Here is a 27,666-nt window from a genome sequence, read left to right as displayed (position 1 = left end):
AAATACTGTAACTTGGAAAGTATATCCCCTTTATCAGTCAAGTTTCCATCCAATACGTTGTGCTTATAATATAAAAAATTATGAAATAATTTTTGTTAGGAATGTGATTTTAGGAGTCATAGGAGATAACTGGCAATCATATCCTTCGCACAGTAAGTAGCCATGCCCCGAGTGAGGTCAGAAGAGCGTGTCAGCCCGATGGAACTTTCCCTTTCGACCAGAGTGCTTAAAAAGACTGGTGAAGAATGAACATTTCAGACCAGAACATTGCCAGGTTGCAGCTGTGCGTGTAAAGTGGTCTGAATCCTGAACCTTGAATAATCAACACGAGGTGTAGGCGAGAAGCTCACCTCCAAGACAATCACTGGTACGGCTTATTAGCTGTCCTAAGTCAGATATCGAGAAAAGCAAATCTCAGAGGGACCATCACACTACTCTTCAAACCATCTCATCCTACTACGAGTCTCAAATCGCCGGATTCTCCTACCATCATCACCAATGAGAACCGTCGACACAGCTGGCTATCTTCTAGAGTGAACAACAGTAGAAAAGACGGGTCCAGACCCTTTCGGACAATCAGAGCCTTACAAGCGTGCCACTGAAAGGCCAACCCACATCCTTCCTAAGAAGGACTGGTTCCGACAGATAAATGGCGAACAACGGCACTCACACGTAAATACATTAATGATGTCTTATTCCAAACGGTTGGCGGTTTGTGTGCAAAGTATATGATTAATGTGAGAATAGTTATAAATGTATCCACGATAAGTGTCCCCCCCCCCTTCCATCTCTGTTGTAACAAGCCGTCATATTGTGTCAGTCCACTAGGGGCATTTGTCTCATGTAAAGGGTGTATGTTTATTCTGTGTTATTATTTAGTTAGCTAGTAAATAAATAATTAAACCAATTTGTGTAGTACTGAATCATGATTAAGGCTAGGGTTTTTGAACCGTCGTAACCGCACAGAATGATGATGTGGTATGAGGTAATGATTAATACGTTGACTGTTTTATGGATGTGATAGGTAAAGACATTTAGAGTTTAATTAGGGAGATGGTAACTCTTTAAACAACCTCTTCCATGGTTTCCCAAATTCTAATGAGTTAATTGTTACATGATTCATTTAATTGGGTAACAATTAAACAGATTTAGTTGATTAAATAAATAACAGTCATCAATTTAATGAAAGTAAAGTCACGACAGCAGCCTTAGAATGTACTAAAAATCTAAACATATAGCCCGACATTTGTATCACAACTAAAGTTGCATAAATAGCTCTAAATTAAGCATATAGGAGGACCTGTTTCTTTGTTAACTGCTAAACACAGAATAGCCTCATGTGCTCACTCCCTCAAATCATTTGGAGAAAATATCCTTTCTATTTTATTCAGCTTTGTTCAACTGTATTCTTTCTACTATAAAATAATGCCACAAAAGTCTACACAAATCTTGTCTGCTAAATGAACTAGTGTAGCCCACAGCCATATCATGGCATAGCCAGATCAGGGCCTAACATAAGGACAACTCATTCTGTTCTTCTGAAATAGACTACATCTTTTTCATATCATGTTTCTTTAGACCTGTCTAAAATAGATAATGGATTTATTGTAAAATTGTAGGTTATATTATATGGATCTATTAGACTTTTTAAAATGTAGATGTTCCAAAAGATCTGCATCAGTGGCTTGTAGGTTATGCGTGGAACCCAGGAGATGCTAAATGTGTTCATGTTAATTAACGGTCAATTACCGTGAGACCAGCAGTTATTTGTTTGACAATCACCGGCTGACAAAATAGAAACTCTCCAATTAGTTGCAACTTATATTGGAGTTCAAATCAAATGTTATTTGTCACATGCTTTGTGAAATACAGGTGTAAACCAACAGTGAAATGCTTACTTCCCAACAATGCAGAGAGACCATATAGAAAAATAATGACACAAGGTACAAATAAATACACAATGAGTAACGATAACTTGGCTATATACAGGGGGTACCAGTACTGAGTCGATGTGCAGGGGTACGAGGTAATTGAGGTAGATATGTACATATACAGTGAGCTCCAAAAGTATTGGGACAGTGACATATTATTTGTTGTTTTGGCTCTGTACTCCAGCACTTTGGATTTGACATGTTTGATCTGAAAAGTTGAGGTTGGATTTGATGAGGTTAAAGTGCAGACTGTCAGCTTTAATTTGAGAGGATTTTCATCCATATCGGGTGAACCGTTTAAAAATTACACCACTTTTTGGCATAGTGTGTGTGGACCATGTTCATTCCTTAGTGATGTGGACACCCGAGGAACTTGAAGCTCCCGACCCGCTCCACCACAGCCGTGTCAATGTGGATGGGGGCGTGCTCGGCCGTCTCTTTCCTGTAGTCCACGATCAGCTCCTTTTGTCTTGCTGAGATTTAGGAAGATATTGTTGTCCTGGCACCACACTGCCAGGTCATTGACCTCTGACCTCCTCTCTATAGGCGGTCTCATCGTCGTTGGTGATCTGGCCTAACACCGTCGTGTCGTCGGCAAACTTAAAGATGGTGTTGGAGTCGTGCGCGGCCACGCAGTCGTGGGTGAACAGGGAGTACAGGAGAGGGCTAAGCACACAATCCTGAGATGCCCCCGTGTTGAGGGTCAGCGTGGCGGAGGTGTTGTTGCATACCCTCAGCACCTGGGGGCGGCACGTCAGGAAGTCCAGTGTGTGGATCTGTTGGGGCGGTATGTGAATTGGAGTGGGTCCAGCGTGTCTGGGATGATGGTGTTGTTGTGAGCCATGACCAGCCTTTCAAAGCTTTTCATGGCTACAGATGTGAGTGCTAGTCATTTAGACAGGTTACCTTAGCCGAGTTGTGTCTGTTGTTCAGGCTAAAATGTTCCCACCTGATCTCGCCTCCTCCCGCCCGCCTTTCCAGAAAAACCCTTTGACCTGACCAGAAAATAATAAAACCTCTATTGATAATTGATTCTGATTGTTTCTTCTGGATTGATCATTTATTAAAGCCATGGCTGTAATGCCTCCGTTTCTCTTAGCATTAATAAAGTAACTTCTTTGTATTTTACTGTTACCGTGTCTTGTGTTAGAAACTTTCTTAAGCTTCGGAGGAATAAAAAAAAAAGAATCAGTATTGTATATCTCAATAATCCAATAATAAGAATAATCCAAAGGCAATAATCCAACAAAATGTTTTACTAACGTCCAGCTGCCATACAGGAGCATCAAAAACAACATATAAAAATGAACATTTTCCATTTCGAGGACATAGCTCATGGAAAAAAATGTTTGGGATATTGCATAAACTACAGTGCAGACACTGAGGAAAATGTTGGCTCGTTTGGTCAATGTTTGGGGTCAGCTCATGAGTTTGACCTCTATTGGTTGATTTTCCTATTGAGTTGTGAATCAAACAGCCTCTTCTCACAAGTGTCTTTTTTACCATTCACAGAGACCATGTGTGTGGAGCTTCCCAGGGGATGTGGGGTCTTGGTAACCAGGGCAACAGTTCATCTCCCATTCTTCTCAGGACATTGGACCCTATAGCCCACCCTGTAAGCTTGCAGATACACACGCGCCTGGTTGATCCTGCAGCCACAGAGAACAGTCAGACTGAGGGATAGTGTGTGTAGTGCAGTATGTTTCAGTGATGGTTGGGTTGTGTGTTATATAAAGGAGTGTTGGTGTGTGTGTGTCTGAGTGAGTGAGTGTCTGAGTGAGTGAGTGAGTGTGCGCATGTGTGTGAGATCTGTCACCTGTACTTGGTGCAGAGCTGAACTCCCAGGGGTCCACAGCGGTCAACGTAACTCTCCCTCACACCCTTCCTGACGGCACGGGCCATACTGACCACAGTAGTGACCACAGGACACGTCCTGATCAACACACACAAAACAAACAGAGAAGAACTCAGGCCGGGATTCATTCAAAGGCGTGCTGCAGCGCTGCGCACTGCACTGTCTACAAATAAGGAATGTCGTGCAGCGTGTTGGTGCTGGGTTGGCTGGTTGGTACTCACAGCCTCTCACAGTGGATCCCAGCCGTGCCCTCTGGACAGGTGCACTTGTTGTGAGGACTACAGGTGGCACCGTGTTGACAAGGGGGCACACAGGGGGTGGTCACCGCTACAAACACAACACACAACACCTGCGTCATACTGTACAAGCACATTAACACACACATCCCTGTCTGTCTTTCACACGCAGGCATGTGCACACACTTACACACACGCACACACTCACCTGTCTCACAGAGACTCCCAGTAAAGTCACTGGCACAACGACATCTGTTGAGGCCCACACACACGCCACCATTTTTACAGGGCTTTTGGCACTGCACAGGCTCTGGGTGAAAAACACACACACACAGTGATGCCTTCACATTGTAGTACTGAGATACAGTACTATCACCACTAGAGGGCAGCATATCATTATCTTATTACCTATCTGGCAGCGAGCGCCTTGCCACCCTCCGACACACGTGCATTTGTTGACATCTACGCACCTCCCTCCGTTCTGACAGGCTGGTGTGCACAGAGCTAGAACACACACACGTCACACACAGACACATATATATGTAAAATGTGTGACCGTAAGTAGCTTTGGATAAAAGCGTCTGCTAAATGGCATATTATTATTATACTGTATATTTGTGGCACGGAAATTCAAATTTCTAACAAAATATAGCACGTTACAAGCAATGTTCCCTCTAAACTGCGCGCAGCCGCGCAGCTCCCCCGGGACTGCCGTGCAGAATAAATATTAGCCTGAACAGCGAAGCCCAAGACTGAACTTCACTCAACTTTCAAGAGTTTTTCCCCTTAGTTAACACTACCAACGTTTCAACACAATATTAGCCACTTTGAATGCAACATAACCGAAACAAAACAAACTATGCAAGACTTAGTATGCAAAACTAACTATTCAAGTGCTTTGTTGTAGGCAGACGGCATCCGAGTAGGATGCAATTGCCTTGACACTAACAACTCAGCCCCTTTTTTCGTTTTTGTACTTTTCACCTCTTTTTCTCCCCAATTGGTAGTTACAGTCTTGCTTCCTCTGAAACACAACTCTGCCAAGCCGCACTGCTTCTTGACACACTGCTCGTTTAACCCGGAAGCCAGCCGCACCAATGTGTTGGAGGAAACACTGTACAACTGGCAACCGAAGTCAGCGTTTATGCGCCCGGCCCGCCACAAGGAGTTGCTAGAGTGCGATGGGACGAGGACATCCCGGCCAGCCAAACCCTTCCCTTATCCGGAAGATATACAGACAGGCTGGGCAAATTGTGAGCCACCTCATGGGTCTCCCGGTCGCGGCCAGCTGTGACACAGCCTAAGATCAAACCCGGGTCTGTAGTGACGCTTCAAGCACTGCGATGCAGTGCCTTAGACCGCTGCGCCACTCGGGAGGCCAAACTCAGCCCCTACTCTACACAGACCGGTGGAGCATAACCAATCAGAGCTGAAGTAGGCATATATGCAAATAGACCATTGCCATATATGGATCTGAGCCATTCAATTTGAAGAGGACTGTGTTGGGTGCAGTGTTGTATTTTGATACGGTCTTGATTAAGCTAAGTAGCCAATAGGCAGAGGGTATCATAATTTGTCTGATTCTCTGTAATAATGGTATTGGAATAATGAATGCATTTTATTTTGTAGTGGTTTCTTGCATCAAACAACACAACATTTTCAGTCACCTGAAGTACAAGTGGATAAACAGGTTAAGTCAGGCCCTGCATATTTTTTTTCAAAAGGCTCATACAATGTAGATCTACATTGGCTGTTACTGTAGGCTGAATGATAGAACAGCTATTTCCATGTTAAATTGTCATGGGATGCATTTTCTCCATTGTTTTTGACGGTAGGATACTGGTAGACCTACATTATGATCAAATAGCCACAGTAGCCTACTTGACCACTGTCTGAATCTGTAACTTAAAGCAGGTTCAGACTCAGTGTTCACAGTAAACGCACACTGGAAGTTGCACAGAATGTTCAATGTTCAAGTCTGCGCTCAGCGGACCTGAAAGGTGCTATGTGGCGAAAAAAAAACAAGACGGAACATTGGATACAAACAGTGCCCCATAAAATGGTCTAAAAAAATGAATCTGAGGCTCATGTATCCAGTGTGGTTGGTGTGCTGGATGCAGATAGTTTGTTCGTCTACTCACGTGAGAGGCACTGAGGGCCCGTGTAGTCCGAGGGGCAATGGCAGGTCTCCGGGCCCACACAGCGACCACCGTTGGCACAGGGCAGCTCACACACAGCTAGGGAGAGAGAGAGGGGGGGGGGGGGGGGTATATATATAGAGAGAGAGGAATAGAGAGAGAAAGAGAGGGATAGAGAGAGAGGGAGAGAGAGAGAGGGGATAGAGCGAGAGGGAGAGAGAGAGAGAGAGAGACAGAGAGAGGGGGAGGGGGAGAGAGAGAGGGGAATAGAGAGAGAAAGAGAGGGATAGAGAGGGAGAGAGAGAGAGAGAGAGAGGGGGATAGAGAGAGAAGGGATAGAGCGAGAGGGAGAGAGAGAGAGGGGGGATAGAGAGAGAGAGGGGATAGAGCGAGAGGGAGACAAGAAAGGAGGATGAGAGAGAAGGGGAGGGAGGGAGGGAGATGAAAAGTGTCACAGTATGTGTCAGGGTGGGGGACTGACATTGGCTACGTCTGAACAGGTACCCTTTTCCCTTATATAGTGCACTACTTTTTGACATTCCAGATGCAGCCAGCATGACGGGGACAGTCTACCTGTGTGACAGCCGGTCCCCGTCCAGCCAGGTAGGCAGAGACACATGTTCCAGCGTATACATGTTCCTCCATGGGCACAGGGCGGGGAGCACATGGCTGAAACACATGTTATTCACGTCATGTCACAATGTTAACAACACTTACTACACTGAACAAAATATAAACGCAACATGTAAAGTGTTCGTACCATGTTTCATGAGCTGAAATAAATTCATTAAAGTCGCAGACGTTTTTCATACGCACAAAAAGCTTATTTCGCTCAAATTCTGTGTGCTCAAATTTTGTTTTACATCCCTGTTAGTGAGCATTTCTCCTTTGCCAAGATCTGGGTGTGGCATAACAAGAAACTGATTAAACAGCATGATCATTACACAGGTGCACCTTGTGCTAGGGACAATAAAAAGACACTCTAAAAGGTGCAGTTTTGTCAGACAACACAATGCCACAGAGGTCTCAAGGTTTGAGGGAGCATGCAAGGGTGCTGAGGAGTATTTCTGTCTGTAATTAGCCCTTTTGTTGGGAAGAACTAATTCTGATTGGCTGGACCTGGCTAGCCAGTGGATGTGCCTATGCCCTCCAAGGCCCACCCCTACCCAGTCATGTGAAATCCATAGATTAGGGCCTAATTTATTTATTTAAATTGACAGATTTCCTTGTATGAACTGTAACTCAGTCAAATCTTTGAAATGAATTGTTGCGTTGATATTTCTGTTCAGTTCATATACTACATGTGTCTATAGTATATGTGTGTGGATTTAGGCCCCAATACATACACACGTACCTGAACAGCCAGGACCAGGGTAACCTGCAGGACAGTCACAAGAGTGAGGGGCCACACACGCTCCATAGTTCTGACATGGGGGGTCACACACCGCTGGACAGGCACAAAGAGACAGAGAGAGACAGAGACAAAGACAGAGACAGAGACAGACAGAGACAGAGAGGAGAGAGAGAGAGAGACAGAGAGAGAGAGACAGAAATATAGGTCGAGAGCAAGAGATTGAAACTAAATCACATGCAGCATAATCATTAGCCTAGGCAGCTGATAAATGGGCGCTAGATCTGCACTACCGTTAGACGAGCTTATTACCGGGAATGCACGTGTCCCTTGTGGACCGGCTCGGAAATAAAGCATCCTCCATTCAGGCTGCAAAGGCATCATTTCCCTTTTTAACCAGTTTAAATGGTGAGCCGCCGGGGGAAAAAAACGGAACAAATATACTGCATGTGCTGAGTGCACATCAATACTAAACGATGCAGAACTAGCGGCCACGAGCGACTGCCTAGGCTACATAACCGTGGTAGATGCCTCAACACACATATAATAGTCTAATATACAATGATAAGTAGAAACCAGTCATTTTGTCCATTACATATGCTTTTTCAGTTACTTTTTATTTACTCATTAGAGTACTTCTCAGAGTTCAGGCCGTGGGATATACAGCAGACTCACGTTGGCACTTGGTGGTGTCGTCGGTACGAGCTACATAGCCCTCCCCGCAGCTGCAGTTAAAGCCACCAGGGTGGTTCTGACACAGCTGCTCACAACCGCCGTTAGTGAAGTCCCCACACTCATTCACATCTGAGACAGAGGAGAGAGACCGCCCAGTGTCAGACAAGCAGATAGACAGCAACCCAGACAGAGAAGGAGAAGACAGGGGCAGAAAAACAGAGACATGGAAGTTCATATTTGGAGGTGTTCTGTACATATAAGCCTGTTGTTTTAACCCCAAAGTAAAGGAAATATCTCATACATATTTTCAGACTGGACAGTTTTTCTCTCTTTTTTTATATCAAGAAGCAGGTGACCTTGAAGGGGAAAAAGCAAGAGGAAAGAGAAATAGAGGGAAGGAATAATAGGAAGACTTTCTCACCCAGGCAACTCCTCAGGTCCTTGCCCAGTTCCCATCCTGCACTGCAGCTACAGTAGAGAAGCCCCTCGGCGCGTACAGTACACACGTGGTCACAGCCGCCTCTCCTAAAGTCGCACGACGTCACGTCTGCCCAGGAGAGAAAGCACACGCTACGCGCCATAGTACACAGGAGACACACAACTGGTCCGATCTACTCACGCACAACACACTCTCGTGTATGTTGGAAACCTCCGACTTTTGGAAACGTAGGTCTGAGTTTCTCTGCGGAGCACTGTGAGAAATCACTTGATGGAAAGTGGACACGAGTACAATACCACAGCAACATGGGCAGACAATAAGGATGCAGTCATGCACACTGTCGGTCTGGGTTTCTTTGTGGAGCACCGTGATAAATTCAAACAAACACACACACACACAGTGAGGTAAGGCGAAGGTGGGGGACGTACTGACACAGCTGGTATTGTCCGCGTGCAGCAGTAGAGGGGCGGGACAGGAACACGTGTGTCCCCCTGGTGTGTTGGTGCAGGTGTGGGAGCAGGCCCCGTTCTGGAGCTTACACTCGTCAATATCTAACACACACACACCCACCCACACAGACACAGAGAACACACACCAAATTACAAACTGTGTTACAGTTAGCGGCATCCAACAGATACATAACAAGCTAAATAAAGTGCGTTTCTCAAAAACTGAAAGTAAGCCCGGATAAAATACAATACTCTAGGGAGTCTAGGCTGACTCCTTTACCTCCAACATACAGTCTAGTTGGATAGATTTACCATCCTACTCCACACTATGCTTTTCCAAGGTTTTACAGTAGCAGAACTGGGCCAGAACATGGCTGAACTGGATCTTAGTGGCCCACTGACTACTGACCTACACAGCTGTGGCGGTCGATATGAAGCTGGTAGCCAGGTCGGCAGGAACACAGGAAGGAGCCCTGCGTGTTGGTGCACACCTGCTCACACGTCCCGTTCTGCACCACACACTCATCAACGTCTGGGGGACCAAGGGCAGGGAGGAGATTCAGGTTAGTGCGTATTCATTAGCTATGTAGTGTACTGTAGGTAGTTAACTAGCTATGTACTCTTTATATGTTGAGGGTAGTTTACTCTTTATGAGTACACAAAGGAGAGCATTCTGCCTGTCTGTGTTAATAGCGATATGCTCTTTACCTGTACACGGAGTAGTATCCTCTAGTAATTGTGCAGTGCTGTAGTCGATCTGTTCAGTACTGTTGTTAACCAGTGCAGTACTGTAGTTCACCTGTGGTGTGTTGTAGTTAAAGGCCCAGTGCAGTGAAAAATGTGATTTTCCTATTTATTATATATATTTCCACACTATGAGGTTGGGATGATACTGTGAAATTGTGAAAACTATGATAATGCCCTTTTAGTGTAAGAGCTGTTTGAAAAGGCCGCCTGAAATTTCATCCTGTTTTGGTGGGATGGAGTTTTGGCCTTACATGGTGACATCACCATGTGGTAAATTAGTTAACAGACCGATAAGAGAGTTTCAAACCTCTCTGCCATTAACAGCTAGTTTTCAGTTTTTCCCTCTCCATTCAGACTGCTCCCAGACAGTCCAAGAAAAATTCTTGCTTGAGAAATTTGTCCTTTAAAATATATAGATATATTTTTTTTAATCGAAAACAATCGCAGTAAGGTACTTAACTGTTACCCAGAAATTATTGGATATTGAGATAAAAACAGCTGCATTGGACCTTTAACCTGTGTAGTACTGTAGTTTACCAGTGCAGTACTGTAGTTTACTGTGTAGTACTGTAGTTTACTGTGTAGTACTGTAGTTTACTGTGTAGTACTGTAGTTTCCTGCGTAGTACTGTAGTTTACTGTGTAGTACTGTAGTTTACTGCATAGTACTGTAGTTTACTGCATAGTACTGTAGTTTACTGCGTAGTACTGTAGTTTACCTGTGCAGTACTGTAGTTTACTGCGTAGTACTGTAGTTTACTGCGTAGTACTGTAGTTTACTGCATAGTACTGTAGTTTACTGCATAGTACTGTAGTGTACCAGTGCAGTACTGTAGTTTACTGTGTAGTACTGTAGCTTACTGTGTAGTACTGTAGTTTACTGTGTAGTACTGTAGTTTACTGTGCAGTACTGTAGTTTACTGTGCAGTACTGTAGTTTACTGCGTAGTACTGTGGTTTACTGCATAGTACTGTAGTTTACTGCATAGTACTGTAGTTTACTGCATAGTATTGTAGTTTACTGCGTAGTACTGTAGTTTACTGCATAATACTGTAGTTTACCAGTGCATTACTGTAGTTTACCAGTGCAGTACTGTAGTTTACCAGTGCAGTACTGTAGTTTACCAGTGCAGTACTGTAGTTTACCAGTGCAGTACTGTAGTTTACCAGTGCAGTACTGTAGTTTACTGTGCAGTACTGTAGTTTACTGTGTGGTACTGTAGTTTACTGCGTAGTACTGTAGTTTACTGTGCAGTACTGTAGTTTACCAGTGCAGTACTGTAGTTTACCAGTGCAGTACTGTAGTTTACCAGTGCATTACTGTAGTTTACCAGGGAAGTACTGTAGTTTACCAGTGAAGTACTGTAGTTTACCAGTGCAGTACTGTAGTTTACCAGTGCAGTACTGTAGTTTACCAGTGAAGTACTGTAGTTTACCAGTGAAGTACTGTAGTTTACCAGTGAAGTTCTGTAGTTTACCAGTGAAGTACGGTAGTTTACCAGTGAAGTACTGTAGTTTACCAGCGAAGTACTGTAGTTTACCAGTGCAGTACTGTAGTTTACTAGTGTACCAGTGTACCACTGTAGTTTACCAGTGCAGTACTGTAGTTTACCAGTGCATTACTGTAGTTTACCAGTGCAGTACTGTAGTTTACCAGTGCATTTCTGTAGTTTCCCAGTGCTGCACTGTAGTTTCCCAGTGCTGTACTGTAGTTTCCCAGTGCTGTACTTTACCTGTGCAGTTGTGTCCGTCCTGGGCTAGCTGGTAGCCTGTGCCACAGTGGCAGCTGTAGCCTCCTGGCTCGTTGGTGCAGTTGTGCTCACAGTGACCATTGCTCAGGGCACACTCATCAACATCTGTAACCATGGCAATCAACAGACATCCATAATAATACACTGTAGTAGAGCACAGTAAAACAATGGTATGTACAGCAACACCTTGAGCACACACACGTACACACACACACACGTACACACACGTACACGTACACACACACACACACACACACACACACACACACACACACACACACACACACACACACACACACACACACACACACACACACACGCCATCTGCTTCTGTCTCACCCACCGAAGCAAGAGTAGCCATCCCCATTGAAGCCCTGGTAACACTGGCAGAAGTAGGAGCCAATGATGTTCCCACAGCGAGCATTAGTATCACAACCGTGACGCCCTGATGCACACTCATTCTCATCTGGAGTAGAGAGACAGAAAGAGAGAGAGAGAGGGAGGGGACACAAGTCATTATCAACAAATCAACTTCAAATTGCATCTGCAACCCTTTACATCTGCAATCCTTTACATCTGCAACCCTTTACATCTGCAACCCTTTACATCTGCAACCCTTTACATCTGCAACCCTTTACATCTGCAACCCTGTGACTATTAAACTCTCTAAATCTAAAATAAATTTTCCGCAGAAATGTTAAGTTCTGTTATGCAATGACATTGCTTCTTACCTTCACAGTATGTGCCATTGCCCCGGTAACCTCTTTGGCAGACACACTTATAACTCCCAAGAGTGTTCTCACACACACCCTGACCAGCACACACCTCTGGATTTTCCTTGCACTCATCCACATCTGTGAAAGAGAGAGAGAGAGAGAGAAAGAGAGAGGGGATAGAGAGAGACGGAGGGGATAGCGAGAGGGGATAGAGAGAGACGGAGGGGATAGCGAGAGGGGATAGAGAGAGACGGAGGGGATAGCGAGAGGGGATAGAGAGAGACAGAGGGGATAGAGAGAGAGAGAGACAGAGGGGATAGAGAGAGGGGATAGAGAGAGAGAGAGGGGATAGAGATAGGGGATAGAGAAAGAGAGAGAGGGGATAGAGAGAGAGAGAGAGAGAGAGAGAGAGAGAGAGAGAGAGAGAGAGAGAGAGAGAGAGAGAGAGAGAGAGAGAGAGAGAGAGAGAGAGAGAGAGAGAGAGAGAGAGAAAGAAAGAAGTTAAGAAATACTTACACCTCAGAAGATAAGTCAGGGTGGTCCTGCATGGCCACCAAAGTACCAGTAAATCAAGCATCCAGCGTGAACCGTGAGCCATAGGTCCATAAACCGGAAGCTTTTCAGGGCGGTCATGAAGGGTCTACTGGGTTACACACGTGAGAATCTGCTGTTGGCACCCATTCAAATTAGCCTCAATTTGCCTTTTTTAATCTTGCCCATTCACTTAATTACTCATTTCTAATTAGCTAGGAATGTTGTTTTAAAATGTTTCAACCCAACATATTTGGCTGACCTACTGCACACCCATTATTCTTGTGCAGGGTCTGCTATTAACACGCTAATGTAACGGAGTTAAAAATGTACCGTAAACTCACTCCACAGCTAGCTTGAAATGTCGCCGATGGAGCTATCCCATTGCTACCATTGGTATAGCTCAAACGGTTGGTAATGTTTTCAAGGAGGATGGTCACGTGTGTTTGCGAGCAGAGGATCACTGGTACGAGCCCGGTATTTACGGACAGGGACAGTGGAGGACGATACAGTGAGCACCAAAAGTATTGGGACAGTGACACAAATACAGTATCATACCCGCAATACATGCTAACCTAACCGGGATGCTAGCCTTCTAGGCAGAGTTCCTCTGTCCAGTGTCTGTGTTCTTTTGCCCATCTTCATTTTTTCTTTTTATTGGCCAGTCTGAGATATGGCTTTTTTTCCCCCAACTCTGCCTAGAAGGACAGCATCCCGGAGTCGCCTCTTAACTGATGACGTTGAGACTGGTGTTTTGAGGGTACTATTTGATGAAGCTGCCAGTTGAGGACTTGTGAGGCGTCTGTTTCTCAAACTAGACACTCTAATGTACTTGTCGTCTTGCTCAGTTGTGCACCGGGGCCTCCCACTCCTCTTTCTATTCTGGTTAGAGCCAGTTTGCGCTGTTCTGTGAAGGGAGTAGTACCCAGCGTTGTACGAGATCTTCAGTTTCTTGGCAATTCCTCACATGGAATAGCCTTCATTTCTAAGAACAAGAATAGACTGACGAGTTTCAGAAGAAAGGGCTTTATTCTTGCTATTTTGAGCCTGTAATCGAACCCACAAATGCTGATACTCCAGATACTCAACAAGACTAAAGAATGCCAGTTTTATTGCTTCTTTAAATCAGAATAACTGTTTTTAGCTGGGCTAACATAATTGCAAAAGAGTTTTCTAATGATCAATTAGCCTTTTAAAATGATAAACTTGGATTAGCTAACACAACGTGCCTTTGGAACACAGGAGTGATGGTTGCTTCCGGCGCCGACAGAGATGGCCGCCTCGCTACGCGTTCCTAGGAAACTATGCAGTATTTTGTTTTTTTAAGTGTTATTTCTTACATTGGTACCCCAGGTAATCTTAGGTTTCATTACATACAGTCGGGAGGAACTACTGAATATAAGAGCAACGTCAACTCACCATCATTACGACCAGGAATATGACTCTCCCGAAGCGGATCCTGTGTTTTGCCTTCCACCCAGTACAATGGATCGGATCCCAGCCGGCGACCCTAAACAACGACGCCGTAAAAGGGGCAAATGAAGCGGTCTTCTGGTCAGGCTCCGGAGACGGGCACATCTCGCTCCACTCCCTAGCATACTACTCGCCAATGTCCAGTCTCTTGACAACAAGGTTGATGAAATCCGAGCAAGGGTAGCATTCCAGAGAGACATCAGAGACTGTAACGTTCTTTGCTTCACGGAAACATGGCTCACTCGAGAGACGCTAACGGAGTCGGTGCAGCCAGCTGGTTTCTTCACGCATCGCGCCGACAGAAACAAGCATCTTTCTGGTAAGAAGAGGGGCGGGGGGGGTATGCCTTATGATTAACGAGACGTGGTGTGATCATAACAACATACAGGAACTCAAGTCATTCTGTTCACCTGACTTAGAATTCCTCACAATCAAATGTCGACCGCATTATCTACCAAGGGAATTCTCTTCGATTATAATCACAGCCGTATATATTCCCCCCGAAGCAGACACATCGATGGCCCTGAACGAACTTTATCTGACTCTATGTAAACTGGAAACCACACATCCTGAGGCTGCATTCATTGTAGCCGGGGATTTTAACAAGGCTAATCTGAAAACAAAACTCCCTAAATTCTATCAGCATATCGATTGTGCTACCAGGGCTGGTAAAATCCTGGATCATTGTTATTCTAACTTCCGCGACGCATATAAGGCCCTCCCCCGCCCTCCTTTCGGAAAAGCTGACCACGACTCCATTTTGTTGCTTCCAGCCTACAAACAGAAACTAAAACAAGAAGCTCCCGCGCTCAGGTCTGTTCAACCTAGGTCCGACCAATCTGATTCCACGCTTCAAGACTGCTTCGATCACGTGGATTGGGATATGTTCCGCATTGCGTCCAACAACAACATTGACGAATACGCTGATTCGGTGCATCTGCGACGTTATACCCACAGCAACGATTAAAACATTCCCAAACCAGAAACCGTGGATTGATGGCAGCATTCGCGCGAAACTGAAAGCGCAAACCACTGCTTTTAACCAGGGCAAGGTGACCGGAAACATGACCGAATACAAACAGTGTAGCTATTTCCTCCGCAAGGCAATCAAACAAGTTAAGTGCCAGTATAGAGACAAAGTAGAGTCGCAATTCAACAGCTCAGACACAAGAGGTATGTGGCAGGGTCTACAGTCAATCACGGATTACAAAAAGAAAACCAGCCCCGTTGCGGACCAGGATGTCTTGCTCCCAGACAGACTAAATAACTTTTTTGCTCGCTTTGAGGACAATACAGTGCCACTGACACGGCCCGCTACCAAAACCTGCGGGCTCTCCTTCACTGCAGCTGAGGTGAGTAAAACATTTAAACGTGTTAACCCTCGCAAGGCTGCAGGCCCAGACGGTATTCCCAGCCGCGTCCTCAGAGCATGCGCAGACCAGCTGGCTGGTGTGTTTACGGACATATTCAATCAATCCTTATCCCAGTCTGCTGTTCCCACACGCTTCAAGAGGGCCACCATTGTTCCTGTTCCCAAGAAAGCTAAGGTAACTGAGCTAAACGACTACCGCCTCGTAGCACTCACCTCCGTCATCATGAAATGCTTTGAGAGACTAGTCAAAGACCATATCACCTCCACCCTACCTGACACCCTAGACCCACTCCAATTTGCTTACCGACCCAATAGGTCCACAGACAATGCAATCGCAACCACACTGCACACTGCCCTAACCCATCTGGACAAGAGGAATACCTATGTGAGAATGCTGTTCATCGACTACAGCTCAGCATTTAACACCATAATACCCTCCAAATTCGTCATTAAGCTCGAGACCCTGGGTCTCGACCCCGCCCTGTGCAATTAGGTACTGGACTTGCTGACGGGCCGCCCCCAGGTGGTGAGGGTAGGTAACAACATCTCCACCCCGCTGATCCTCAACACTGGGGCCCCACAAGGGTGCGTTCCCTGTTCACCCACGACTGCGTGGCCATGCACGCCTCCAACTCAATCATCAAGTTTGCGAACGACACTACAGTGGTAGGCTTGATTACCAACAACGATGAGACGGCCTACAGGGAGGAGGTGAGGGCCCTCGGAGTGTGGTGTCAGGAAAATAACCTCACACTCAACGTCAACAAAACAAAGGAGATGATTGTGGACTTCAGGAAACAGCAGAGGGAGCACCCCCCTATCCACATCGACGAGACAGTAGTGGAGAGGGTAGTAAGTTAAGTTCATCGGCGTACACATCACGGACAAACTGAATTGGTCCACCCACACAGACAGCGTTGTGAAGAAGGCGCAGCAGCGCCTCTTCAACCTCAGGAGGCTGAAGAAATTCGGCTTGTCACCAAAAGCACTCACAAACTTCTACAGATGTACAATGGAGAGCATCCTGTCGGGCTGTATCACCGCCTGGTACGGCAACTGCTCCGCCCACAACCGTAAGGCTCTCCAGAGGGTAGTGAGATCTGCACAACGCATCACCGGGGGCAAACTACCTGCCCTCCAGGACACCTACACCACCCGATGTCACAGGAAGGCCATAAAGATCATCAAGGACAACAACCACCCGAGCCCCTGCCTGTTCACCCCGCTATCATCCAGAAGGCGAGGTCAGTACAGGTGCATCAAAGCAGGGACTGAGAGACTGAAAAACAGCTTCTATCTCAAGGCCATCAGACTGTTAAACAGCCACCACTAACATTTAGTGGCCGCTGCCAACATACTCACTCAACTCCAGCCACTTTAATAATGGGAATTGATGGAAATTTATGTAAAAATAGCCACTTTAAACAATGCCACTTAATATAATGTTTACATACCCTACATTACTCATCTCATATGTATATACTGTACTCTATATCATCTACTGCATCTTGCCATCTTTATGTAATACATGTATCACTAGCCACTTTAAACTATGCCACTTTATGTTTATATACCCTATATTACTCATCTCATATGTATATACTGTACTCTATACCATCTACTGCATCTTGCCTATGCCGTTCTGTACCATCACTCATTCATATACCTTTAAAGGTCTAATGCAGACGTTTTTACCTCAATATCAAATAATCTTTGGTTAACAATGAAGTACCATACTGTGATTTTTTTCCTCAATTAAAATGGTCAAAAATAAACAAAAATAGCTTCTTAGCAAAGAGCAATTTCTCAAGACAGAATTTGCTGGGACTCTCTGGGAGTGATCTGAGTGGGGAGGGGAACACTGAAAAGTAGACGTTGCTGGCAGAGAGGTTTGGACACTAACAGCTCTTACATTAAAAGGCCATTAACATCATTTTTACAATTTCACAGTACTATTCCAACCTCATAGCGTGGGAATGTATATAATATATACTGTAAAATATACTCCACTGGGCCTTTAATATACTGTGAGAGTTCAATGACCACCCTCCTCAGGGGAGAGGTACTCAGTGTAAAGCCAATTAGTACACAGCTGGGCCCACTAATTGCTTCGTGTCTTCCTCCTATATAGGTGTGCCAGGAGAGGATCTGGGGGAGGATTGAGAGGTGAGACGGGGACATGTGAGGACGTCAGTTTTGCCTACCTCAGAGAAAGCTTCTGTGACTGGGCACCTTGTCTCTCTGTTAACCAAGACAGGCTTTAGGTAGAGAGAAGCGTTCCTCCTCTAACTGTTACGTGTAGACGATAGTCTAAGACGGGAGAAGAAGTTAGTTGTTTTGCTTTCTTTTTTGGTCAACGACTTAGTTTATGTTCATTTGTTTTGTTACGCTGGTGTTGGACGTTACCCTGTACTGGAGTTATTATGTCGGGCGAAAGAAGACCCGTTTTAGTAAACGATACAAAAGACAAGGAACCACTGCCTCTGGTCTGTTCATTTTATGCCTACCGCCTGTGTTCGATGCTTCGGACAATCTGATCCGTTCACAAAACTGAATTACAATTGAACTACATTGTCAGCCTCAGTCGGAATAAGATTGACACATACTGAAACAATAACAGCAACCACAAGAGACCAACTCACCGATGCAGGCTGGGGCCTCTGCGCTGAAGCCAGGCTGACACTGACACACGAAGCTACCAGGGGTGTTCACACACACGTTTCCCAGCTCCCTGCGACACTGCTCCTCAAAGCTGCACTCATCAACGTCTGAGAGAGATATACATATATCATTCACCCATCAATACCTAAAAACGTACACACACGGGAATGTACAGAGTGCAAACACACACACACAGTCTTGCACAACTGACCTTGTGGGGACACAGAATTCATACATCAACACTAATTCTAACCTTAAACCCCTAGAAATAGCATTTGACTTTGTGGGGCCTAGAAAATGTCCCCAGTTGGTCAAATTGTTGTTAGGACTGGTCTCCACAAGTATCCTTAAACACGTCCACACACGTAACAAAGACCTCACCCACACAACTGTGTCCGTCAAGAGCCATAACGTATCCAACTGGACAGGAACATGAGAAGGATCCAAGGGTGTTCCTGCAGTCTGCCCCAGACCCACAGGCCTGCAGCCCTGTCACTTCAGCTAGAGCACACTCATCAATATCTGAAACACACACATGAATAAGCACACACACAGAGAACATCAAATAACTCTCAAGCGCAAATGCTAAAGCCGCACGCACACTCACCTTGGCATCCTCCTGCACCCATCAGGTAACCACGGAGACATTTGCACAGGTATGAGCCGGGTGTGTTTGTGCAGTTGGCATGGAGACTGCATGGTCCTGGCCCCTCCCCTTTACACTCATCTACATCTGATACAGAACGAGAAACGCAATATAAAAGAGCAGCACAGTAGATTCCATGTTAAAAGTGGCACAGACCATACCACTGGTGTACTGTAGATGTATGCTCTTTACTGAGTTAGACAGAGGGTGCAATTGGACCAAAGCATGTTTTAGCATGGGCAGTGCCATTGAGGGCTTTCACCATTTGGAAGTAACAGGAGTGTTCTAGTACATCTCTATGGACTCACCTAGGCACCCTGCTGCCCGCTGCAGAGTGTAACCCACAGGGCAGGTGCAGTTCTCTCCTGCAATATTCACCATGCCAACAGGGCATCCACAGCCCTCGCTGCCCACCAACACTACCTGATTACCTGGGCACTGAGGGGTGGGGGTAGGAGCTGGGGCTGGGGTAGATGTGGTGTTGAAAGAGGCTGCCGTGGCTGAGGAAAAAGAGATGGATAAGAGGAGAATACGGAGATGCAGTAGAGAGAGACAGAAGGAAAGTAAGATAGACAAGAAGATTACAGATGCTCAGTATTCAATAACAACATAATAATAGGCTCAATATTTTGAGACACTCACTTGCGGCTGGTCCACCCCCCTGCTCAGTTCTACTGAAGTTCCCAATGGTGTTCTCGACCTCTAGGTTCTGAGAAGAGAGGAACAGAGCAATAGGTCTCCTCAAAATGACTCGCACCACTTCAACTCAAAAAGCAGGAGAGTATGGGATGATATGCTTTACTCAAAACAATGAGAAGCCGCAGAGAAAACGTTGACAACGAAGTCACTGCGCAACATGTTGCATCACGTCACTTAAAATCTTAATTTGAGCGTTTCCCACAGACTCCTATACCCTGGGCGCCAGGCGGATATAGCTTCAGCCGACTTCCAAATGTCTTGTCAAACAATAACGTTCTGACATTGCTTTAATGAAGAAACAGAAAGTCTAACGCCCAGGCTGATTTTGCTACTTTTGACCATTGAGCGCCACGTTCAGTCTGGTTTAACCAGCCTAGCAAACTCTGGCCCTGATGTGGAAGAGGGTCCCAGACACACAGACAGTCACTGACCTGGCTCTTGGTGAGTGACGCCTCTGTGTGTTTCAGGACCTCGTTGTCGCTGCCATTGGGGGTGGTAAGGGGCTCTGCCACACATATCGCTGCCAGCAGCACCAGAAGGTGAGTCCGAGGCCGTGGCATCATCTCCTGACCCTATGGGGAAGAGGGAGAGTTTAATACATCACAGGCAGGGCAACAACTTGACACACAGAAGGACAGAGGTGGACAGGTGATTGGGTCAATTAGACTGCAGAATACCAATCACCTACAAGTAGGTAACAAACTTACTTTCGAAACATGGTCAACTTTTTGGGGGGGGGGGGTGGCATATAGGCATACTAATACATATGATCAATGTTTATGAATAGTTCATGCTTTATATACACATTGATTCATTATCATACCGATCATCATGTATAATAAATAGGCCTAAAAACGGACTTCTGTATTTATAATTTTTTTTTGTGGTACTTTTTACCCCTTTTTCTCCCTAATTGGTAGTTAGAGTATCTTGTCCCATCACTGCAACTCCCGTACAGACTCGGGAGATGCGAAGGTCGAGAGCCATGCGTCCTCTGAAACACAACCCCGCCAAGCCGCACTGCTTCTTGACACACTGCTCTCTGGGGGTGGGAGTAGGAGCACTGCTTCTTGACAAACTGCTCTCTGGGGGTGGGGGTAGGAGCACTGCTTCTTGACACACTGCTCTCTGGGGGTGGGGGTAGGAGCACTGCTTCTTGACACACTGCTCTCTGGGGGTGGGAGTAGGAGCACTGCTTCTTGACAAACTGCTCTCTGGGGGTGGGGGTAGGAGCACTGCTTCTTGACACACTGCTCTCTGGGGGTGGGGGTAGGAGCACTGCTTCTTGACACACTGCTCTCTGGGGGTGGGGGTAGGAGCACTGCTTCTTGACACACTGCTCTCTGGGGGTGGGGGTAGGAGCACTGCTTCTTGACACACTGCTCTCTGGGGGTGGGGGTAGGAGCACTGCTTCTTGACACACTGCTCTCTGGGGGTGGGGGTAGGAGCACTGCTTCTTGACACTGCTCGCTTAACCCGAAAGCCAGCAGCACCACCAATGTGTCCGAGGAAACACCATACAGCTGGCGACCAAAGTCAGCGTGCATGCGCCCGGCCGCCACAAGGAGTCGATAGAACGCGATGGGACAAGGACATCCCAGCCGGCCAAACCCTCCCCTAACGCTGGGCCAATTGTGTGCTGGCTGCGACACAGCCCGGGATCGAAACCGGATCTGTAGTGACGCCACTAGCACTGCAATGCCGTGCCTTAGACCGCTGCGCCACTCGAGAGGCCATGGCATTCTCCTTAAGTAGGCTGCCATGATGGTCCCACCTGGTCGATAACATATTGCAGCCTAAATGTGATTCTATTTGGTTAATTACATGCTTCAAATCGTGATGATCACTGACCATTAAATAGCTTATTTCCAGTTTCAGATTTTTCATATGCCTCCGATTTATAAGGTCGAGTGGCGCAGCGGTCTAAGGCACTGCATCTCAGTGCTAGAGGCGTCACCACAGACCCTGGTTTGATCCCGGGCTGTTTCACAACCGGCCGTGATCGGGAGTCCCATAGGGGAGGGTTTATCCGGGGTAGGCCATCATTTTAAAATAAGAATGTGTTCTTAAACCCACTTGCCTAGTTAAATAAATGTAGTGAAGACATCTACAACTATGAAAAAACACATATGGAATCATGTAGTAACCAAAAAAGTATTAAACAAATCAAAATATATTTTATATTTGAGATTCTTCAAAGTAGCCACCCTTTGCCTTGATGACATCTTTGAACACACTTGGCACACTCTCAACCAGCTTCATGAGGTAGTCACCTGGAATCCATTTAAATTAACAGGTGTGCCTTGTTAAAAGTTAATTTAAGGAATTTCTTACCTTCTTAATACATTTGAGCCAATCAGTTGTGTTCTGATAAGGTAGGGGTGGTACACAGAAGATAGCCCTATTTGGTAAAAGACCAAAGTCCATATTATGGCAAGAACAGCTCAAATAAGCAAAGAGAAACGACAGTCCATCATTACTTTACGACATGAAGGTCAGTCAATTTGGAAAATGTCAAGAACTTTCAAAGTTTCTTCAAGTGCAGTCGCAAAAACCATCAAGCGCTATGATGAAACTGCCTCTCATGAGGACCGCCACAGGAAAGGAAGACCCAGAGTTCCCTCTGCTGCAGAAGATAAGTTCCTTAGAGTTACGAGCCTCAGAAATTGCAGCCCAAATAAATGCTTTACAGAGTTCAAGTAACAGACATCTCAACATCAACTCTTCAGAGGAGACTGCATGAATCAGGCCTTCGTGATTGTATTGCTGCAAAGAAACCACTACTAAAGAACCCCAATGAGAAGAAGACACTTGCTTGGGCCATGAAACATGAGCAATGGACATTAGACCGGTGGAAATCTGTCCTCTGAGTCCAAATTTGAGATTTTCAGTTCCAACTGCCGTGTCTTTGTGAGACGCAGAGTAGGCAAGCGGATTATCTCCACCTGTGGTTCCCACCGTGAAGCATGGAGGAGGAGGTGTGATGGTGTGGGGGTGCTTTGCTGGTGACACGGTCTGTGATTTATTAATAATTCAATGCACACTTAACCTGCATGACTACCACAGCATTCTGTAGCGATACGCCATCCCATCTGGTTTGCACTTAGTGGGACTATCATGTGTTTTCAAAAGGACAATGACCCACTACACATCCAGGCTCTGTAAGGGCTATTTTACCAAGCATGAGAGTGATGGAGTACTGCATCAGATGACCTGGTCTCCACAATCACCCAACCTCAACCCAAATGAGATGGTTTGGGATGAGTTGGACCGCAGAGTGAAGGAAAAGCAGCCAACAAGTGTTCAGCATATGTGGGAACTCCTTCAAGACAGTTGGAAAAGCATTCCAGGTGAAGCTGGTTGAGATAATGCCAAGAGTGTGCAAAGCTGTCATCAAGGCAAATTATGGCTAACTTGAAGAATCTCAAATATAAAATAGATTTTGATTTGTTTAACACTTTTTTAGTTACTACGTGATTCCATATGTGTTATTTAATAGTTTTGATGTCTTCACTACTATTCTACCATGAGAAACATAGTGAAAATAATGAAAAACCCTTGCGTCCAAACTTTTGACTGGTACTGTACGTCCAGTAAAACATGGTGCAGCCAAGCTCCTGGACGTGTTAATGTTTACAATTGTGCATATGACTCATAGGAGGCAGAAAGGAAAGGCATGAACCTTTTTTGTGCTTCATTTCCAAGAGGCTTCGATGTTAATAGGTGAAATGATGCACACTCATCCCTGCGCTATAGGCAGGTGAACATAGCCTACCAGGCACAGAAAGATGGTTTAAAGTGGCTCTGGCTCTTTGTTCATAACTAAAGCTATTTGCTTTGCCGTGATGACAATACGTTCCCTGGGAAATTAGCTAATTGCCAGGGTAGGTATCTAAAGAACCATTACTAATGTTTGCCCTTATGATTCAGAGGCATATGAAAACACTGAAAATGGAAATAAGCTATTGAATGGTTAGTGATCATCACTATTTGAAGCATGTAACTACCTAAATACCCACTGGGAACAGACGTGAATTCAACGTAATTTCACTGAAATGACGTGGAAACAACGTTGATTCAACCAGTGTGTGCCCAGTGGATAGAATTACATTTAGGCTGCAATATGTTAGTCTATCGGACAATACAGCACATTTGGTTCCTTGGATGTTGTGGAAACGTACATTTTTGGTTTCCCATTGGTTCTGGGAAAGGAGCCATACGTTTTCTGACTGTTAGAACTGAACGTTTTTTTTAAACGTTCTGAGAAATGAAGTGAACATTTTGGCCTGTTCTGGGAATGCACATTTTTAAGTTGCAGCGAGGTTCTGAGAATGTTTCTCTGTGGTTCACTGGAAGTTTTCCTGGGAGGTTTTTATTAACGTTCTGAGAAGGGAAATTCTAGGTTATTTGAAGGTAATTAAATAACGTTTTGAGAGCATGTTTGATTAAGACTTTTAATTACCCTGCTAGCTTAAGTTAACTGTTCTGAACTCCAAGCACAGACAGGACATTAATCATTAATCATGCAAACACATGTATTATTTATTGTGGCATGGCGTCAGTGAGATTCAAAACTATGATCTTCTGCTCTCTATCCATGGAATTAGTCCATTGTGCCACCAGGATGGTGCTTACATAATGTTTTTTTTTACTCATACAAAGCTGTTAATTTTAGTATTTTCAAACATACCTTATTTCAAAGGAAACAAGCACTCATTAAGATTACAAGATAGAGGACAGCGAGTTTTGTTAATCCTGAGAACGGAACGTGTATATTTTTAAATAACATTCCTTAGAACGTTCTTTGAACATTACTAATGATTTCTTGTGTTTTTTTTTATGGAAAGTTTTCTTAACGTTCTGAGAACATGACTTTAAATAGAACCATGAGGAAACATTATGCTTAAGTACTTCCAACGGGAACAACGCTGCTTCTTAACGTTCTGAGAACATGACTTCAAATAGAACCATGACAAAACCTGTAGGGAATGTTATGGGAAGGTTGTATGCAAAATAACCATAGGACAACCACCCTCTCAACAAGCTCTAAGAGACATATGGTTCTCAGAATGTTATATGTTAGCTGGGAAGTGGGAATGGGACCGTCATTGCACACAGTGATGTAAAGTACTTAAGTAAAAATACTACTTAAGTCGTTTTTTGCAGGTATCTGTACTTTACTATTTATATTTTCTTTACATTTTTCTTTCAGCATAAACTTTTACCTTTACTTCACTACATTCCTAAAGAAAATGATGTACTTTTTACTCCATACATTTTCCCTGACACCCAAAAGTACTCATTACATTTTGAATGCTTAGCAGGACAGAACATTTTTGTAATTCACACACTTATCAAGAAAACATCCCTGGTCATCCCTACTGCCTCTGATCTGGCGGACTCACTAAAACATACTTTGTTTGTAAATGATGTGTGAGTGTTAGAGTGTGCTGCTGGCTATCCATACATTTAAAAAACAAGAAAATGGTGCCACCTGGTTTGCTTAACATAAGGAATTTGAAATGATGTGCACTTTTACTTACTTTTGATACTTAAGTATATTTTAGCAATTACATTTACTTTTGATACTTAACTACATTTAAAACCAAATACTTTTAGACTTTTACTCAAGTAGGATTTTACTGTGTGACTTTCACTTTTACTTGAGTCATTTTCTATTACAGTATATTTACTTTTACTCAAGTATGACAATTAGGTACTTTTTCCACCACTGATTGTACATAATGAGAACGCTGTTCTAGTAGAGATTGTAGGCTACACAAATCCACAAGGAATCAGGAGTAGCTTGTGATTTGAACCATCGTTTATCAAGTCAGCCATATCAATCATGGTTCTGAAAAGGGAGTAAACAGTATGTAAATGAATGAGATGATCTCAAGAATATATTCAAACAATTAAGAAGATATTTGTATTTTACGTCCAGATTGAAGTAGAATTAAATTAACTCTGATCAATGCATGACGTGGACATGCACTCGAATCTGCAGCTGAGATCACAGGGAACAAATTAATAAATTTAGGGAACACATTTTTATATCGAGGGAATTATTTGTTTATATTGAGGGAACGAATAAAAAATGACCATGACCCCTAAGGGGCTCCCTCCATACTATGGAATACAACAACCAACAGCTGAGCTGAGCAGACAAGAGATTCGACCCATTTAAGCTGCTGGGGGTAGGCTAACAGACATCATGTCTAGACATGTAACACTGGCTACAAAGCTAGATGAAGAGAGCAGAGTAGACCCTGTTATTAACCATCTTCCGTTCTTGTTCTTTCTCCATGACACGCCCGGGTCACTATCCACTATCCAGAAGAAAATAAACGTGTTTCCACTTAAGGTGCGTCTGGGATGATGCAATGGAATAGAAAAGTATTTCGAACTGTGTGCGTAATAATAACTTTGTCTTTTCTATTCTGAATGCCCATGCCCAGAAATATATTATCCCTCCCGCTGTTTCTAGTATGGAACGCGTTTGCGCAATATCTTCACGCATCTCTTCAGGGTATAGCGGTCCAAATACGATGTCCTGCCCGACACACATAGACTATAGCCTAATAGCAAGAAGTATCTTACAAACTTCCAATAACTGCGGATCAGACGTGAATTCATAACCTACAGTTACAGTCGTATTCAGTTATTATCCCAGATCACACCATGTAAATGCGTTTGAAATGGACATATATAGAGAAAGCAAAACATGCAATCAAATAAAGTTGCTTACCAGTAACAGATAAAGTCGATTTGGGTCCACTGGGTGAGCGAGGTTTCGACTTGCCAAACGCGTTTCTTCCACGGTCTCCTCCAGATGCGAGATAAATCGTGTGGAGTTGTCTTTCCCCACAAACCAATCCAGCAACTCGACGTAAGGGGCTGTGCTGTACTCCTCCACATCCTGTCCAGGAATTCTATACTTCCCGTTCCTTAAATCCCAAACCGCAGTGGAGGAACAACAAGCTAAATCGCTCTCCTCCTGAGGGCGCGGCGTCCCCTGTCTGAACTTTTGATTGAGGTCATAAACTATAGTGGGAACAGGGAGTTATGCCGAGAGCGTGGCAGAAAACATTGGTAGAATAAAATAGCATTTCAATTTATTAGAAGAGAATAGATATGTATTAATCTAACTGTTGGGTTGCTTTCACAATACGCCCTACATCAGCAGTGGGCCTACAGCGAGGGTAAGCCTCAGAGCAGCGACCCATGGGCAGTTAGGGCTTAGGTCCCTTGCTCAAGGGCACAACGGCAGTATGCAGCCCCTGATATGTTGGTGCCAGCAACCCTCCGGTTGCCAGCTGGGTCATTCCACCAATTCGGTGCCTTTTAAGAAGTATAACTTGGTCAAAAAAACTTTTGATTTCACCTAATTTTAGCAAAAACGAGGCTATATACAGGCGGCATCAGTACCGAGTCAATGTGCAGGGGTTGAGGTAATCTGTACATGTAGGTGATGGAAAAGGGGGGGTGTCAATGTAAATTGTCTGGTGGCGTATTTTATGAATTGTTCAGCAGTCTAATGGCTTAGGGGTAGAAGCTGTTGAGGAGCCTTTTGGTCCTAGACTTGGCGCTCCGGTACCGCTTGCCGTGCGGTAGCAGAGAAAACAGTCTATAACTTGGGTGACTGGAGTCTCTGACAATTTTATGGGCTTTCCTCTGACACCACCTATTATATAGGTCCTGGATGGCAGGAAGCTTGGCCCCAGTGATGTACTGGGCCGTTCGTACTACCCTCTGTAGTGCCTTACGGTCAGATGCCGAGCAGTTGCCATACCAGGCGGTGATGCAACCTGTGAGGATGCTCTCGATGGTGCAGCTGTAGAACCTTTTGAGGATCTGGAAGGCTAAGCCAAATCTTTTCAGTCTCTTGAGGGGGAAAAGGTTTTGTTGAGCCCTCTTCACGACTGCCTTGGTATGTTTGGACCATGATAGTTCGTTGGTGATGTGGACACCAAGAAACTTGAAACTCTCAACCTGCTC

The 27,666-nt window shown here is 44.8% G+C and overlaps 1 protein-coding gene across 1 annotated transcript; it reads right to left on the bottom strand.

Annotated features, from left to right (window-relative positions):
• Window positions 1-3,172: 3,172 nt before the first annotated feature.
• Window positions 3,173-26,894, bottom strand: si:ch211-221n20.8 (fibrillin-2). Its single transcript, XM_055943673.1, has 23 exons — window positions 26,864-26,894; window positions 26,417-26,712; window positions 20,100-20,240; window positions 19,612-19,678; window positions 19,278-19,469; window positions 18,931-19,056; window positions 18,705-18,845; window positions 18,305-18,430; window positions 12,302-12,424; window positions 11,914-12,036; window positions 11,553-11,675; window positions 9,484-9,606; window positions 9,054-9,176; window positions 8,608-8,733; window positions 8,187-8,315; window positions 7,515-7,607; window positions 6,734-6,829; window positions 6,164-6,259; window positions 4,431-4,526; window positions 4,231-4,332; window positions 4,008-4,113; window positions 3,748-3,864; window positions 3,173-3,580 (listed from the first exon to the last, which is right to left on the bottom strand). The coding sequence occupies exons 1-23, from the start codon at window positions 26,892-26,894 to the stop codon at window positions 3,502-3,504; spliced, it is 2,775 nt and encodes a 924-aa protein (XP_055799648.1). The 3' UTR covers window positions 3,173-3,501.
• Window positions 26,895-27,666: the final 772 nt, after the last annotated feature.

The sequence above is a fragment of the Salvelinus fontinalis genome, chromosome 14, assembly GCF_029448725.1.
Source record: "Salvelinus fontinalis isolate EN_2023a chromosome 14, ASM2944872v1, whole genome shotgun sequence".
In the NCBI taxonomy this organism is placed as follows: Eukaryota; Metazoa; Chordata; class Actinopteri; order Salmoniformes; family Salmonidae; genus Salvelinus; species Salvelinus fontinalis.
Note: the sequence above shows the minus strand (reverse complement) of the source record. Positions and strands in the feature narration are given on the sequence as shown.

Excerpts from the sequence above, each read along its gene's own strand:
- si:ch211-221n20.8 (XM_055943673.1), bottom strand. The coding sequence starts at position 26,894 with ATGGGTCGCTGCTCTGAGGCTTACCCTCGCT. Across the intron at positions 7,608-8,186 it reads CGACACCACCAAGTGCCAAC|CGGTGTGTGACCCCCCATGT; the intron begins GTGAGTCTGCTG and ends GTGCCTGTCCAG. Across the intron at positions 4,114-4,230 it reads TGGGAGTCTCTGTGAGACAG|CGGTGACCACCCCCTGTGTG; the intron begins GTGAGTGTGTGC and ends TTGTGTTTGTAG.